Source organism: Corvus cornix, chromosome 14 (genome assembly GCF_000738735.6).
Source record: "Corvus cornix cornix isolate S_Up_H32 chromosome 14, ASM73873v5, whole genome shotgun sequence".
Lineage (NCBI taxonomy): Eukaryota > Metazoa > Chordata > Aves > Passeriformes > Corvidae > Corvus > Corvus cornix.
Window position 1 is genome coordinate 13,632,749 of NC_046344.1, and position 16,095 is coordinate 13,648,843.

At 44.9% G+C, this 16,095-nt stretch overlaps 1 protein-coding gene across 7 annotated transcripts in view; it reads right to left on the bottom strand.

Annotated features, from left to right (window-relative positions):
• The window catches only part of NPRL3 (NPR3 like, GATOR1 complex subunit), a 41,658-nt gene extending 26,932 nt beyond the window's left edge, over positions 1–14,726 (bottom strand). The window contains exons 1-5 of one of the 7 annotated variants that reach the window (XM_039560252.1): positions 14,562–14,726; positions 13,324–13,393; positions 8,355–8,393; positions 4,803–4,932; positions 1,555–1,629 (exon numbers count right to left, since the gene is read on the bottom strand). In XM_039560252.1, coding sequence (XP_039416186.1) covers positions 1,555–1,629; positions 4,803–4,932; positions 8,355–8,393; positions 13,324–13,393; positions 14,562–14,679 — 432 coding nt within the window. In that variant the 5' untranslated portion in view covers positions 14,680–14,726. Of the gene's footprint in view, positions 1–1,554; positions 1,630–4,802; positions 4,933–7,982; positions 8,142–8,354; positions 8,394–13,323; positions 13,394–14,561 lie in introns of those variants that run through there. The other 6 variants (XM_039560257.1, XM_039560254.1, XM_039560253.1 and 3 more) reach the window with 6 other exon arrangements.
• Between the last annotated feature and the right edge of the window lie 1,369 nt (positions 14,727–16,095).

A 16,095-nucleotide genomic window follows, 5' to 3' on the forward strand; every position in this document is an offset into this window, starting at 1 on the left:
AAAAATTCACAAATACAGCTTATTACTAACACTGCATTTATGAAAGTCCCAGAAAGAAAGTGCTGGAAAAATCTATCATGTCAGTACAGCTGCCAAGGGGGGGTGAGGGGGAACTCAGTAGCTCCAGCATGAGTCAGCAGCTGCTTCATGTTTGTTAAGACATTTAAAGGAATTTAAAGTTCTGGCAAGTGAGAAACCAGCAAACCATGACTCATCAGGTTTTTTTGACTCCGCTGTTCTTGCTGAGTCATGTCACGTTGGTGGCCCTGAAGCTCAAACACAGCAGGATCAGTGCTGATTAAAACACTTGGGCTTTTGCCTGCTCTGTCTGCCCACTGCAGATGGACACTCATCTTTATCTCTGAGGGCCTCCACCCACTCCCTGCACTGCACTACTCCATCCTAGGAAAAAATTTCTACTTGCTTCTTACCCAACACTTTCCAGAAACCTGACTGCTCCCTGTGAACTAAGAGTGTCTCATCTGGCAAATGGATTTAGTGCTGCATCACACACACAATTACATCAGTATCATCACATGGCTGAAGGGCAAAGAAAACAAGTTTTCCTAGAAACACTAGAAATTAGATTCCAGAAAAATGTGGGCTAGCCTTCACTGCACTTTACCAAGCTCTTGTGAATGGAAGAGCATTGGTTTCAACACTGCTGCTGCCACATGACTCGGTGTGCATCAGTGTGTGTGCTTGCAGGTGCATCTACACACACTTCCCTGCAAACAAAGCACAGGGCTTTAACAATTCACCAAAGCAACACCTCTTAACATGTGAAATCTAAAATCAACTCCTCTATTGCAAATTCAGCACTTCCTGACCCAGGAGTGTCCCAAAGCACAGGAACACTGGATCCCCAGCAGAACTCCATAAACAATTTCTTGCTTGATTCAGATAATTGTCCTGTGTGAAACCTTGCTCCTCATCTGAGGACAAGCCATCCAGGCTGGGGCCATGTCCATGTCACCACTCAAAAGCCAGTGGTAAGAAAAGTACCAGAGCTAAAAAGAAAAAATAAAGTTCCTTTCACAAGCAAGGAGCTGGAGGTTTTTAAATCATGACATTACATCCAGTTGAGCAAAAATCAACCACTTCCATAAAGACAACTATTCCAGCTCCCTCTTCTATTTTTAAACAACCTGTGGATCAGGAAAAGAAAGCCAGAGCTCAGAAATCAAATAATGCTTGAACATAATGAAATTTCTAGGGCTTTATACCATCTAATTAGCCAAGCCAGGATCCCTTAACACCAGCACCCAGTTAATAGAGGAAGCCTGAAAAAAAATTCCAAGCAGAAACTACATATTTGGTCCAGGTTTTTGTTGAGCATTGAAACCTCTTTATTCTTCACTTGTCCTTTCTTCTCATTTAGCTGCTCAGCTGCTGCTCCCTGGCACTCTCCCTTTACAGTGACCTCACTGCTGAGAGGAGGCAGCTTTCAAACACTGTCCATTAATCATAAAACAAGCCTGGAGTGGGCCTACTGCATTCTCTCATGCATCCAAAGCACATCCCACTGTCAGATGGAATGGAGACAGTCCTTACCCTTAGTGCAAACACCACGTTGAACAGAATCATGGTGGGCATCTCTCTCTTTGGTGAGGGGTCAGTTTTGGATACCTGAAAAATATTTTTTAAAAAATCCCAGAGGCTAGTGTCAGTTGGAGCCAGTAACAAAGGGAAAGTAATAATGAAAAGAAAATTAAACAAAAAGAGCCTTAGTTAAATAACAAGCTGAGAAAAGAGAGCAGACAAATCAATTTATATCATCAAATATGACTTGCAAAAAATAGAATTATGTTTTTTTTTTTTAATTAAAGTGTCACAGTTACTCTACAACAGTGCCTTTGCTGAGCAGCTGTGAAGACTCAAACCAAAACCTTTTGGTCATGAGCATGGAAATGAGTGTCAGTTAAGACAGCACTCTTACTTAGTGTCTTTGTTATTACATTTAGGATCATTAGGGGCCTTAGGTTTAAATTCTTTAGCACAACTGTCAGAAATACTGTCAACAGAATTCCACAGATTTCTCATCTCAGGCCACACCTATTCTTTCCTTTCCTAGAATCCCTATTCCAGTTGCATCCTGTTACAAGCTGCTGCTTTTATCAGAAAAAATATGCTCTAGCAAAGCAGTACTAAAAGAAAAGGTTTGATTTTTCCCTTCCTGCAGGATTTCAAACACATTATCCAGCCCCTCTATTCTCTCTGTAGCAGAGAGCTCCATCCCTAAGGCAGATTCAATCTTTCCAGCGAGAAGAAACAGCTGGAGCTGAGACAAGCAAGTGGAATTTGCACAGCCAGAGCAACAGCTCCAAGAGGAGCACATGCTGCCACAAGATGGAGCACAAAATGCAGAGGAGGTTCCCACCTCCCCCTGCTCAACACCCACCCCAGCCCAAGTGCAAACAGCTGGAACCTGCCAGGCCAAACAATAGTTGGTCTCTACCCAAAGTATGTGCAGCACCTGAGCCAGGGCAACCACAGAGCAGCATCTGCCCTTCCCGACAGGTTCCAAGCACCAGCAGGGAACTGCTCGGTAGTGGACCCCAAAATCTGAGTGCTTTCACCCAAGAGTCTCAAAATTTAGAAAACTAAGAGGTGATACCCAGTTGTGGGGTTTTTTTTTCCTAAAGTGAAAATTACACTCTGTTGAAAAGGCAGTGATGGGAGAGTGGTAAAGGCAGTTTACTGTGTTCATCTGTTCTGGACTGACCAGTTCCAGGACATCTTGTGAATTTCCAAGTGTAAGGACTGATCCTGTTCCTTCCTTAAAATCAAAGAAACGACCACCACTAACATCAGCTGGGATGCAGGCTAGATTTCATATCACCTCATGTCCAGAAAAAAAGAAGACAACTAAGCTGGGAAAGAAAATGCTGAAGGAATTTGAAGAATTCAGAACTCCTGCTACATAAAAGGCAATCTGGCACACAGGATTAAATATTTGTGCTCTTGTAACTCCTGAATCTCATTTGAGTAAGCATTTGCTGAGCTGTCCTGTGGATCAGTTTACTGCAGCATGAACTCTGAGGAAACCCAAAGCAGAGGCTGCTGGGTTACTCCAGTCACTGCCTGAGCTCCATGGAAAAGTAGCTCCATCTGGCTTCCTCCTAACTGCAGGAGGGTCTCACATTTAGACTGATATAAACCAGCAGAGATGGCTGCCACATCAAGAAGATTCTGGACTCTAGAAAGTTCTGGGGTGCCTCCTGGGTTGATAAGACACACCCAAAAAGAAGATCCTTCAGAAGTAACAAAAAAGGTGTTTACAGCTCTTTATAACTTTGTTTATTTGCCCAGATGCAATTTTATTTAGACAAATTGAAATGAAGTGGCATTTCATGCAATTAGTATTAAACTGACTGGAAAGAATGTACAATAGTTAAGTGGTGAAAAAAATGCAAATCCAGATTTTCAACCTCATTTACAGCACATTTAGGAAGTTAGGCCTTTCAGAGATTAGTAAAATAAAGGAAAATGACCTGAGGGAGAACAGGCTGCTGCTGCCAGAGCCTTGAGGGCACCAAAAGGTCTTAATGGCCCTGACCAGCCCCAGTTGGGTATCCACACACACCTCCTAGTCCATGACCTGGGAGCCCCATTTAAGCTCAGCCCAGGGCCTGGAGCTGTGCCTGTCTCCTGGATGGACCCTTGGTTAAATCCATCACACCTTTGTCGTGTCTCCTACTCCTGGCTGGGGTCCCAATACAGACCCCGGGCCTGGTTCATCACTTGCCTTGTCGGGGGCTGCTGATGGATTTGCACAGCTTGGGCACACTTGAATCCTGTCTTCCAAGACAGTTTAACCTTTTTAGGGCTGAGTCTTGGTGATCCTCCATGACATTTCCTGCAGACTCACAACTGAGTTCCCAAAGTAGCATCTTTTGATGCTTTAGGCCAGCTCCTCACTGGGATTAAAGCAGTCTGGTCCTCTAAATATCAAGCTGCAGTTACCAACAAGCTGTTTCCACCTCTAATTATAGCTAGAAAGCAGGACAGAATTGGTAAGGAGACTTTTTCCCCCCCCTGAAAAAAGGAATGACTTAGCAAATTTGATGAAAAATGAGACCAAAGAAGTTCAGTGACAGGGATCCATGTTGAATCCAGAAATTACCAAAGCCTAGTTCATTCCTAGAGTTGATCAGGAAGAAGGAATAGGACAGGGAATACTTGGAACACAGAAGCACATGAATTCTTTCCTGGATTTAAGCAGGGCCTTTTGCACAGCCCAGGTAGCAAATTGCTCTCATTCTAAGCACCTAAAATACAGGCCATGGAGGAAGGTCTCAATGCAAACATCAGCTTGACTTGGTCCACAAGAAAATTTTAAATCTCTTTCAACATCCTACATATTCCATCTAAGTCTTGTGGATCATCTTCAGCCTCAGGAAGAGTTAAGAGCCAAACAAGGCTGACGCAGCTTTTAGCATTTGTGAAGGTTTTCAGTGGTGTTTTTTTAACTGCCACACTAATTAGAGGTGCTAAAAGCTAACTTGCAGGAACTAAAATAAAATAGTGAGAAACAGCTTTTTGAGTTGGAGTGCCCAGTTTTACTTTTCTTTACTCACACTGCTTCCCTCAGTAACCTGAGGAGTTTCTGTGATCACTGACAGCTCCCTCAGTTTGCCACTCACTCCATTTACCCAGAAGTAAGTAAAAGACAGTTTGGAGTGTCAGGAAGTAAAAACAGGATCAAAAGCCAACATGCACGTTCTGAATTCCAGATTTTCTCACTAAAGCCAGGCAGTTTGTGAGGAAGGCAGGTCCCCAGAGGGGATCTCATACCATACCTGCCCGAGGGCATGCTGGAGCAAAGTGGGATGGCCAACAAAGCGAACATTATCGATCTTCAATTCAAACTTTTTGCCACACATATCTGACTTGGTAGCCAAAATTGTTGCCAGGATGACATCCGAAAACCTTGAAGAGCAGAAACAGAAGTTATTGCGATTTTCAAAAAGCACACCCCCAAAATATTCCTCCAAATACAGATATATTTAACTTTGAAGCTGTTAAGGCGTTGTAAATTGTTACTAAATTGCTGTACCTGGAGTACCACCAATTATGTAAAATTAAGGACCCCTAAATTACATCTCTCAGATCATCACAATTATAAAAAAGGAAGCATTCACGACAAAGACTGCAGGGTCATGCTCATTTAATTACATGCTCAGCAAAATACATTGAAAAGATTAGGTGCAGTTTGCTTAAATATAAAAACAGCTGGAGTTAGCCATTGCCTGGATTTAGCTGCAGGTTAATGAACTTACTAAGCAACTACATATTGACACAGCCTGTCACTCAAGCACAACAGAGATCTTTAAGCCACCCAGTATGGCAGAGGGGAAGGCAAGAAAGAGCTGATTCAATTAGGAGAAACACAGCCAGTGCTTGTCCTTCCTTTCCCAAAGCTCATCAGTGACATTCCAAGTTCCTCACTTAACAGATCTCAACCTGTGGTCAGCAGACAACTGGCACCTTCCAAGAGCTGCCTGCCCTCACCTGGGCTTTCTCATTTGATAAGCCACATTCATGACAGGGCAGGCCCTTCCCAAAGCCCAGCCATGGCATTACTGAATAGCTCTGGATTGGTGGGGGGAAGGCAGCAGCTCTGAGACAGGAGGGCAAGTATCTACAAGGGGTCTGCCCTGTAAAACACAGCCACTGCTGCAAAACCAGCTAAAAATCCAATGTGACAAGGGAAGAATTCCACAACTGCTCTCTCCCATGGCCTCACAACATCAGTCTGGTCTCTACCAACACTTGTTTTCCTCAAGGTGTTCCCTGGGACAGTGAAGCTCAAACCCACAGGGAAGAGGACCTCAGCTGCTAGAGAAAAGTTGTTGCTCTAGCATAGGAGCACTGCAAGGCTTGTTATTAACAAGTTCTTTCCTCATCTGATTTCCCAGAGGCTCCTATTTAACCAAATGAATTTCAAACCACTTTCTGATGAGAGTCGGTTTTTAAGAATGAAAATGTTTATTTTCTTTTCTGTATTCCACTCAGGGATGTGTGTCCCTGCCAGACCATCCCCCTCCAGCAGGCAGGTGTCCCAGATAACCCAGTATCACTCAGAGAGGAGGGCAGGCATGGGTGTGTGCTGTGCTCACCTTATCTCTTGGCCACAAGTGATCCCTCCATGCCCAGAGAAAGAAGTAATGTACCTTAGTCCTGCTTCCCTCTGAGTCATGGAGAACTACAGAAATTAAGACAAATGCACTCAAGGGCACAGGGGGCATGTCCTTTATTTACAAATACTGGAGATGAAGGACCACACAGGTCCAAACTGCCAAAGCCCCTGGTGCTTTTACAAACAGGTCACCCTGACCACAGCACTCTGTTTATGTTTGGTTTATGGAAAGAGCAGCTGTGTACAAACATCCAGATCCCTGATTGCTCTGCTCCAAACTCCAAGCTAAGGGCAAGCAGAGACTAGCCAGAGATTCCTGGGGCCACTGAGCCCATGCTCCTCAGCCACTGGGCTGCACAACTTGGGAAGTTTGGGAGGAAAGGACAAAGCAACCTCAAACAGGACCTGGACTGACAGTCCCTGGAGATCACATTCAAAATAGAAAAAAAAAAGTCACCATGACAGCAGTGAGCTTCTCCTCCTCTTTTTGCCCTGTTGAGCTGCTTGTTAATAAACTCATCATGGAGCCAGGAAGATGGTAATAGCAATGGATCCAAAAGGAGCATATGTTTTGGGGAGTGAAGGGAGAACGAGGGCAAACTAGAAAATGTCAGCTTCCTGGTAAGAAATTAGTTACACTTCCCTCCTCCAGTCTTGGCAAAGGATACCTGGGAGCTGATAAACTGATCATTCTGATGACTTTCACAAGGAATTACACCAGCAGATCCTTTAACAGATAATGTGGTGCTAAAGGTGGGAATTCAGCAGTTTCCCAGGAGAGCTCGTGACACCAAGAGCCCTGTCTGCCCTACCTTGTATGTGGCTCATTGGGGAGGAGGACATTAAAGGGTTGATTTTGGAAAGTCCTCAGTATCTTCTCACTAGCAGGGTCTTCTGTGTCTGGGAGAGTACTGAAATTGCAGCCAGATGACATGCTCAGAGACAGATAATCCTGACCTAGCTGCACCTGCTATCACCACAGGCTCTCCCAGGAGTCACCTGGACTCCAGCCCCATTCTCCTCCTCTGACAGCCTGGATTTATAGTTTTGCTGTCTGGGTTTTTTTAGCCCTCAGTGCTCTACACAATTTTGACATTTCTTAGGCCTCAAGACAATAGGGAAATCGAGGAACAGCAGATGTGTTATTCCCATTACTTCAGTTCATCACCTCATCTTAGAAAATAACACTTTTACTTTAAATATTTTAATACACATTTTCCCATCTCTGGGGTATGTTAAGACAACCTAAAAACACTGACTTCTCAGAGCCCAAGAGTTTGTTAGAAGCAGATTAGGTTTTGCAGTTGGGCAGTAACAGTCCCTTCTCCTTTTATGAGATTAGTCTGATCATTGTGAATTCCAGAGGGAAGCAAACCTCTTCTGTACTACGGAATTCAGCAGGCAGAAAGTAAATACAATAAGCGAAAGCTCTGATTTGCCCAAAATATCCTACCACTCCTGTCCCAAGCACAACATAGCAACAGCACACTGAAAAGAAGGGGGGGGGGGAGGGGGAATTCAAACCTGAATTCATTTTTTCCCCCAAGAATGGATAATAACTTTTTCTATGCCACAGGAATTCAAAGCAAGGTTTTTATAAATAATTTTTCTTTGAAGTAGTTTAGAACAGGACCCGAGTATGTAGGTGAGGTTTATTTTAAGCAGGGACTAGAGATACATTTTCTTACTTCTGAGGCCCTGAGTTAAGCACTTTTTTCTCCACGTGTTTAATCATCCCCTTTAGCTGAGTGGGGCACCAAGAACAAGCAACCAGCACAGCTGCTCAAACCTGGATCCTCTAAAGAGCTCTCCATCATTACCCTGGGATTAGTTTACTCACTGATCTGTACTTTCAAGTCATTTCTCCTCAGAAAACAATTTGGTTTAGAGCTCCTCGTTGGAATAACTACAATGCCAAGGCTATACTTGTTGCATTCCCAGAGACTCCCAGCTTTCTCCAATTCACAGAAGGGACAGTGCCACACCCATTGTGGATTCCCTACAGGAAGCACAGAAATGTTAGTAGGACCTTTGTAATTATCCTGGCATAAACCTATAGCAATACATTTCCTACAGTCACTGTGATTCAGCATATAATTTTCTCATCATTCAGTGTAAAACAGAAACCAGAAACAAAAGCACAATTAAAAGGATGGTGAGAAAAGAAAAGCCATTCTAGACAAAGGTGATTGTTTAGAACATTTTGTCTTACCCTGAAACCAATTGCTCATCAGTTAGAGGACATTGGTCTCTGAAATGGGAACATGGCCATAAACACAAAACAAAACACAACAAAAGAAAATAAACGAGGCAAGTACACAAAATACAAAAGAAAAAAAAAAAGAGATAATATTAAAAACTAGGATGAACTATTAAGGGTTAAACTCCTGTAAAGGAAATACAACTGTTGAGAAGAGTCAAAAGTTAATGGAAGGTGAATTCCAGGGATATATTGCAGGCTTAGTTTGACAACATGGAGAAAACAGGCTAAGGTAACTTAGTCCTTGCACTAGCAGTGGCTGCTGCCATGTGTTTTCCCACAGTACACAGCATTTATGGAGCTGGATTTCCATGGCACTTGTTAATTCACGCTTACCTTAAGAAAAACAGAAGAGCTTGCAGTCTGATTTAGAGCAGATTCTAAACCTCAGTTTCTTTCCTAGACTATTACTATCATTTTCACCAAAGAACCTCCCATGCAGCCCCAAATGACCCACAGCTCTTCCCAGCTGGTTCTAGTGCTTCCACACCCACAAGACTTAGGAAAAGAGGATGCCAAGTGTTTATTGTTGCAGGATTCTGTAAAGGGCCTGGCACACAGAGCCCCCACTGCTCCTGCAGGGATCCACACAGCAGACACAAGGCTGGCCAGACTCACAGCACACACGTGAAGTCCTTCTCTGCCCCTCTGTGTGCCCCAGGCAATAAGCACAACTTAGGAAGTGGAGGCTGAAAAAGCTTTCAAGGCAAAGAACCCTAAACCCTTCTTTACAACAGGTGTACAGAGCAGGACTCTGTTAGCACCTGTACTCACTTTTATATCAGAAACACCTGTTTCCATTTTAACAGTCAACTGCCACTTTTTCCCCCAATTAAGAAGATAAAAAAACTACTTGTTTCCTGAAACAATTTCATAAATGTACTGAAAAAATGAATCTGATAAAAGCTTTATACTATCCCACATTAGAAAGGGGAGACAAACTGAAAACCTCCAAGAATCACTTAATACAAAACACAGCAGATTTCTGCCAGTCACGCTGAAAAGAGAACGTAGAGAAGCTAAATGACAAACTACACAAAGGGGTGATATTACAGGAAGGGTGTTTCAAGGAATGGGTGGATGAATGGAAAAGCACAGGCTTACAGAAAGGAAGCCTTTCAGAACAAATACAAGGAAGAACACTGGAGTCCAGTGAAAGAGGGACAGAGGAGACAGAAATGTTATCACAGGAGAACTACTGTTTGTTAGAAAGGGACATTCACGTCCTTGTTTGTCAGTAACTTGGGTTTTTTATAACAGAAGCATTTGCTAAATTAGCTGAAACTCCTTCAGTTAGTCAGCTCTGCTACTAAAAATGCGAAGTCTGCTGTAACATATGTTACTATATGTGCCTCCTCATTAGAATATTTGCTTGCTGGCTGTACCACCTTCAGAAAAACTACCAAAAAACCCATTTCAAACCAATTTAACATAGCATTATCTTATGACTTCAAAGGAGTAATTGCCTCATATTTTTTCAGGGGAAAGAAAAAATCTAGCAGGCATCTCCATAAAGATTGGGCGGAGGTGTACTCCTGGTAAAACACTCAGAAACTGAAGGATGTTTTTGAAAAGTGCAAATGACGAAAGGCTGAGAAGAAGCCAACAAAGAGAGACACTTGACAAGCAATTTGTTTTGACAGTGACAGTCTTCTGAATACCTTTTTGTTGCATGGCCACCATCAACACACCTCAAACACTTTTGCTGCTCAACTTGCTTTTAGCAGGAAATAAAATATGTGTTCTGAGGACCCAAACACAGCTCCATTGAGCAGAAATTAATACAGGCAAATACACACCAGTAACCTGGAGGAAGGATTATTATGAATAGGCTGCCATTGTCTATAAAAAACCAAAAAGCCTAACAATGACCAGGAAATTGAGATTGGAGGCCAAAAGAAATCCAATTATCTATACAAATATACATGGAAATGGAGTTAAGGCACCTAAACTGATCTAATCTTGTCCTTTCTGAGACCATGAAGAAATACATGCACCTCAACTGCTCTAGGAAAGGTCAGCTCCAAATTAATTGATCTGGGATCCAATAGCTCAGGGAAAAAGCAACAGTAAATCTTACCTAGGACACAATTGGTGCTAGACTGCTAATAAATTAAAGACAGCCATCCAGTATATTTGCAGCTACAAGATAAATCTGAAATAACCTTTGTGCTGAGCATGCAGTGGGAAAAACCCAACACTACAACATTATCAAACTTGCCATACCCCATCAACTCAACCTACCAGTCTGCCCACTCCACAGCCTCAATTTGTGCCACCAAAACCACCCACGGGGGCTACTGACACGCAGGGATTGAAAGGAGCCTTTTTCCAACTCTTTCTCGACAAAGTCTTCCAAAAACAATACAAAACCACTTCATAAATTATTTTTATTGTGGACAAGTCCAGACAGAAAATCATCACCACCAGAAAACAGACTGGACTTGATGCTGATGAACTCTCTCCGTGGACTGAGTGCACTGAGTGTCCAGGGAGGGAACTGCTGCGCTGCAGAAGAAGGATCTTACAGGGATGGAGCTGCCACTGAAGGAATGGCTCTCACAAAACCAGTTGCTCCATTTCTGGTCTCTACAATCTGATCTTCAGTGGAAACACACAAACTGAAGCAAAAATTCATGTTGGTGAGGAAAAAAAAATCAATGATGATATTGGTTGCACAGCACATGGAAGTTAAACCCCTTTCCTTTCCCAGCTTACAAATCAGGTGCATCTCCCTCCCTCCAGGGGATCTGCACTTTCCTGCCTCCACTCTTCCCTTAGAATCTCTTCTATTCCAAGGCACCAACTTCTGTTACTCCTAAAATTGCCTGATACAAATCAAAGTTGGAGCAATCTGTTGCAGTTTTGAAGATGCCTTTTTGTCTTCTGCTGGAAGAAGCATCTGTGTACTTAAAACTTGCATATTTTTTCCACCTCTATCAGTCAGTGAAAAATATGAACTTTGTCAACAAAGCTCTCTTGTCTAATTTAAATTAACAGCACTCAGTATATAAAGACCATCAGCATGTTCTTCTACTAGCAGGTTCCACTGAAGAGGATACATTTGGCTGTTACATCAGTTGTGTAGGATGCAGGGGACTTCAGACTTTCCCACTGCTGTTCGGAAAAAGCTTTCAGTAAAAAATCTGGAAACTAACACAATTTTGAAAGGGACCTTGAATTTCAGAAAGCAAATGCCCAGCCATGTAAGCAGCACGAGCAGTGTGCTGGACTCCAACATCCAGCATCTAGAAGAAATAAACTTTCAGAGCAAATTAAATGCTGCTGCTCTTCTATTTCTATTTCATATGCATGGCAGATATAAGCAGATCTGAAAAAATTATTTAAAAAACACCAAAAGTTTAGTAACGAATACCTGACCAGGAGATGAAGCATGGATGAACTTTCATGCCCAGCGTTCTGGACATCACTACAATGAAACAATCTAAAATTTGATTAGTGTAAGTTACATGCCAGCACATTCAGTCTAAAAATCCATTTCAGGAAAACACCAGCAGTTTTCTCATCTGACCATGATTTGAAATGATAAAAGCTTTTCCTACATCTCTGCAGTAACCACATATTGTATCACACTAATTCAGCAACACAGCAACATACAACACAGCCACACATTAAGTGCTTTGTCCAACCTGCCAAAACAGCAGAGGCAACAAGAATCAGTGTGAGACAGAAGCTGGTATTATTCCAACACCTTCTTAATCTATCTAGGGAAATTCTAGAGCCAGGGGTTTGAACAGCAACCAACAAAACCCCTGAGATAACCAGCAAACGTGTCCACTGAGCCCTCCTGCCCTCCACAGCCCAGTCTGAAAAGCCAGTCACCAGTTCCCAAACACAGAAATGCTTTGCTCCCACTGGAGCTGTGCCCTGTCCATACTGCACTCACTGGACACACAACCAAAGGCTGCGTTTGAAGGTTTCAAAGGCATCAGAAGAGGCAGGAGATACAAGTGACCTCAAGAAAAACGTGTTTTTGTAAGATCCCAGTCCTGGAAAACCACATTAACTGATGATGTTTACAGTCACGTGGATAATTTTAATTTCAGCTAAACTATTCTCAGTCAAAAAGATAACAACAAGCTTACATTTTTTGGGGGGGAAAGCGATGATTACTTCTTTAGTACTCTTATATAAGAGAAGAGCAGCAACTTCTTTTTATTAATACTGGAGATTAAAATACGTATCACAAAAAAGATCTGCAAGTGAACTATGGGCCAACAGACAAAAAACCTTTTTCTCTCACAGATTTCTCTCGTATCTAGTAGTGATAAATTTAGAACTATGCAGCAGATTTCAAATACTCAGAAAAAACTAATTAGAGGGTCCATCCATACATACACACATGCTGAACGCCACACTGCCTATTTTCAGTGCGTTTGTTACCCTCTGATTTCTGTACTTAAAAACTCTCTTCAAGTCTCAGTTTCATTTTGAGCCACTGTGTCACTCCACTGACACAATGGCAGCTCTGTCTGGAGAAACAAAATTAGTTATTCATTAGTGCACAGCAATTCCATATGACCATTACATGAGCTAGAGAAGAAGTTGAGGCAACTGAATAATATATCCAGTTAGAAATAGGCAGGTAAAGAAAAGTGGGATTTTGCCGAAGGATTAATACTCCCTAGTTTCGAAGGGGTAGTATTGCCTTTCTAATGAGCACAGAATACCTGACCTATGCCTTGCCCAGAAAACAGCAGATTCAGCAGCATTCCCTCATGAGACAGTCCTCGTTACTAAGCACTAAGTTGCTCATAACTTGATATTAAAGCATTTTTTTTCCAGGTTGTCTTCTATACAGTCCAAGAGAATGTGCCTAGGAACTAGGAGGCAAGAGACCAGGAGGCTGTCTCTCCTCTGTTTCAACCTCTTAGGCCAGAAGAAGTGTTTTCCCTCGTACCTGGAGTCCCCATCTTGATCTTCTGTGGTGTCACCAGAGCCATTCACAGCATATCGACTCCTTGGTTTGTCTGAAGCAAAAAATAAAGATAAATTTACCCAGGAACAATCTGCTTAATGTGTGTTTGTATGTTTTTCTACTCTCACTCAAAAGAATGCAAAGAAAAATAGGAGAAAAATTTTATCCTTCAGGGGATGAAGAGGAGAAAGTGAAACATTCACAGAAACTGACACAGGTAATAGTTTGCAGTTCAAGAGTGAAAAGTAGAATTCTGGCCAATGCAATTTCCCTCCTTATTGCTCAGGTTTTGGGATAATTATAATGCTCCTGCAGTCTCAGGAAGGGAAATCCTTTACCAACAAAAAGCAGGAGGGGGGTGGCAGGGAAGCAGTCAGAAAAAAAAAAAAAAATCTTTTCAGATTTTACCTATAAAAATGAACAGGGATTTAGAGACAATTCTCTCCTGATAAAGTGACTCACAACCTAAGCAGGAGAGTCAAACTTCTCCTGACATACAGCAGTTCACACACAACCCAAATCACACAGCTTCATCACCCCGCAGCACCTTTAGGCCCTGCACCGATACTGATCCCAGTCCAGCCACAGGCACTGTCCCGAATGACGTGCCTCAAAGTAAGAGGGGCAACCAGTGCTAGCACCTGAATAGTCCCATGGTCCTCTTTTCCAGGAGAAATTAAACCTCCCCCAGCCCACTATTCAAGACCACGGACTGAAGTTTCATAATTTCTACCCACTACTGGTTAAAGCTAATAGTATTCACTGAATCCCTGCTTCCAAATCAGTGCCTTCTTTCTCATCCTACCTCCTCCTTCCCCTGCAGCACTCAAAACCCACGGCATTCACCTGCCCCAGGGACAGCAATAAGGCACCGGGTGGATAATGACACCTGGCACTGATGTGGTTCAATCGACCTGGGACGGTGACGGGTCCAGGGGTACCCGGAGGGACTGAGGGCACCTGCAGGGCAGGGGCTGCGAGGGGCAGAGTCCCATGGGGGCTGTGAGCGGTGCGTGTGAGACGGGGGCCAGGTACCCACAGACAGTGAGAGGGGTGCCAGGCCCCACGGACAGTGTGAAGGATGTGAGGGGGGTTCCGGGCCCCCACGGTGGGTGTGAGGGGTGCGTGTGGGGTACCAGCGCCACAGGGGGAGGATGCCAGGCCCCGGCGGAGGCTGCAGCGGGCGCGGGGCAGCCGCAGCCCCCGGCGTCGGCACTTACTGTCCTGCGCGGCGGGGTGCTCGGCGCCGCGCTGGAACGGGAAGCGGAACAGCAGCTTGTTGCCGCGGCTGCCCGAGCTCACCAGGATCACGCTGATGGGGCTGGTGCTCTCGCCCATGCCGGCTCGGCTCGGGCTTCCCGCAGGAAGGGCCCGGCCGCTGCGCCTTCCGCTTCCGCCGCGCAGCTACCGGCACCGGCACCGGCGGGGACAGCGCGGCCGGGCCGCCGCCTCTGCCCGGTGCCCGTGCCCGGTGCCTCTGCCCGGTGCGGCCCTGCCCCTCCATCCCACGGCCCGTGCCCACTGCAGCCCAGTGTTCCCAGTTCCGACCAGCACCTCACACACAGCTCTATCCCCAGGACAGCCCAGTGTTCCCAGTTCTGACCAGCACATCGCACCCCGTGGCCCCAGCCCCAGTACAGCCCGCTGCCCCCAGTTCCGACCAGCACCTCACGCATAGCTCCATCCCCAATACAGGCAAGTGACCCCAGTTCTGACCAGCAACTCATGCCCCCACGGCTCGTTCCCAGTACAGCCCAGTGCTCCCAGTTCGTATAAGTACCTCACCCACATACCCATCCCCGGTTCTGACCAGCACCTCACACACAGCCCAGTTCCCAGCATAGCCAAGTGTCCCCAGCTCAGATCACCACTTCACACACAACCCCATTCCCAGTACAGCCCAATGCCCCCAGTTCTGACCAGCACCTGGCACATACTTCCCCTCAATCATCCCAGTGCCCCATGGACCCACTCCCTGTTCCACACACTCCCAGTCTATTCCAGTGCTTTACGTGCCTGCAACCAGCACCTTCCAGCTCAGCCCAGCGCCCCCAGCATGGCCCAGCACCCCCAGTTCAGGCCCGTTCCCAGAGAGTGCCTGGTGCCCCAGCCCTGGATCCCTCCACAGGGGCTTCTGGATCCTGGACTGCCCAATGCTGTTAGTTGGCCACTTTGGGTCATTTGTGGGCTTTCAGCCAGTTCAGTCATTAACTGCACAACTTTCCTAACAGCTGGTAGCAAAGAGCAGCAAGGGCTCATCACCCCCCTGCCCCCAGACCCCCCCGGGTTATCACCCTCATGGAAAGAATGGACAGGCACTGGAGCTGCCTAGGGCAGTGCTAGAGTCGCCATCCCTGGAAGTATTCAAAAGACATGTGGATGTGGCACTTTGGGATGTGGTTTAGTGGTGGGCTTGACAGTGCTGGTTTAATAGTTGGACTCGATGAGCTCAGAGGGCTTTTCCAACCTTAATGATTCTGTGATACCAGGGTGCCTGCAGCGGGGCAGCTGTGGAAGTCAGACCTGTGGGCTCCCTGTGCTCGTGGAAAGGCTGGCTTGGGCTTGTTGCTCGTGTTCACTTCACAGCTCTGATACACTCTCCCTCGTGGTTCCTGTGCTTTTACTCCTGCCTCTGGATTAGGAAGGGTTCCGTTACTCCCCTGGCAGCAGTCTTGGTACTTCCATTTTTTTTGTGTTTAACCAAGATCAGAAGTTATCAGCAATTATATTTGAGGATGCCCTGAGGTTTTATGC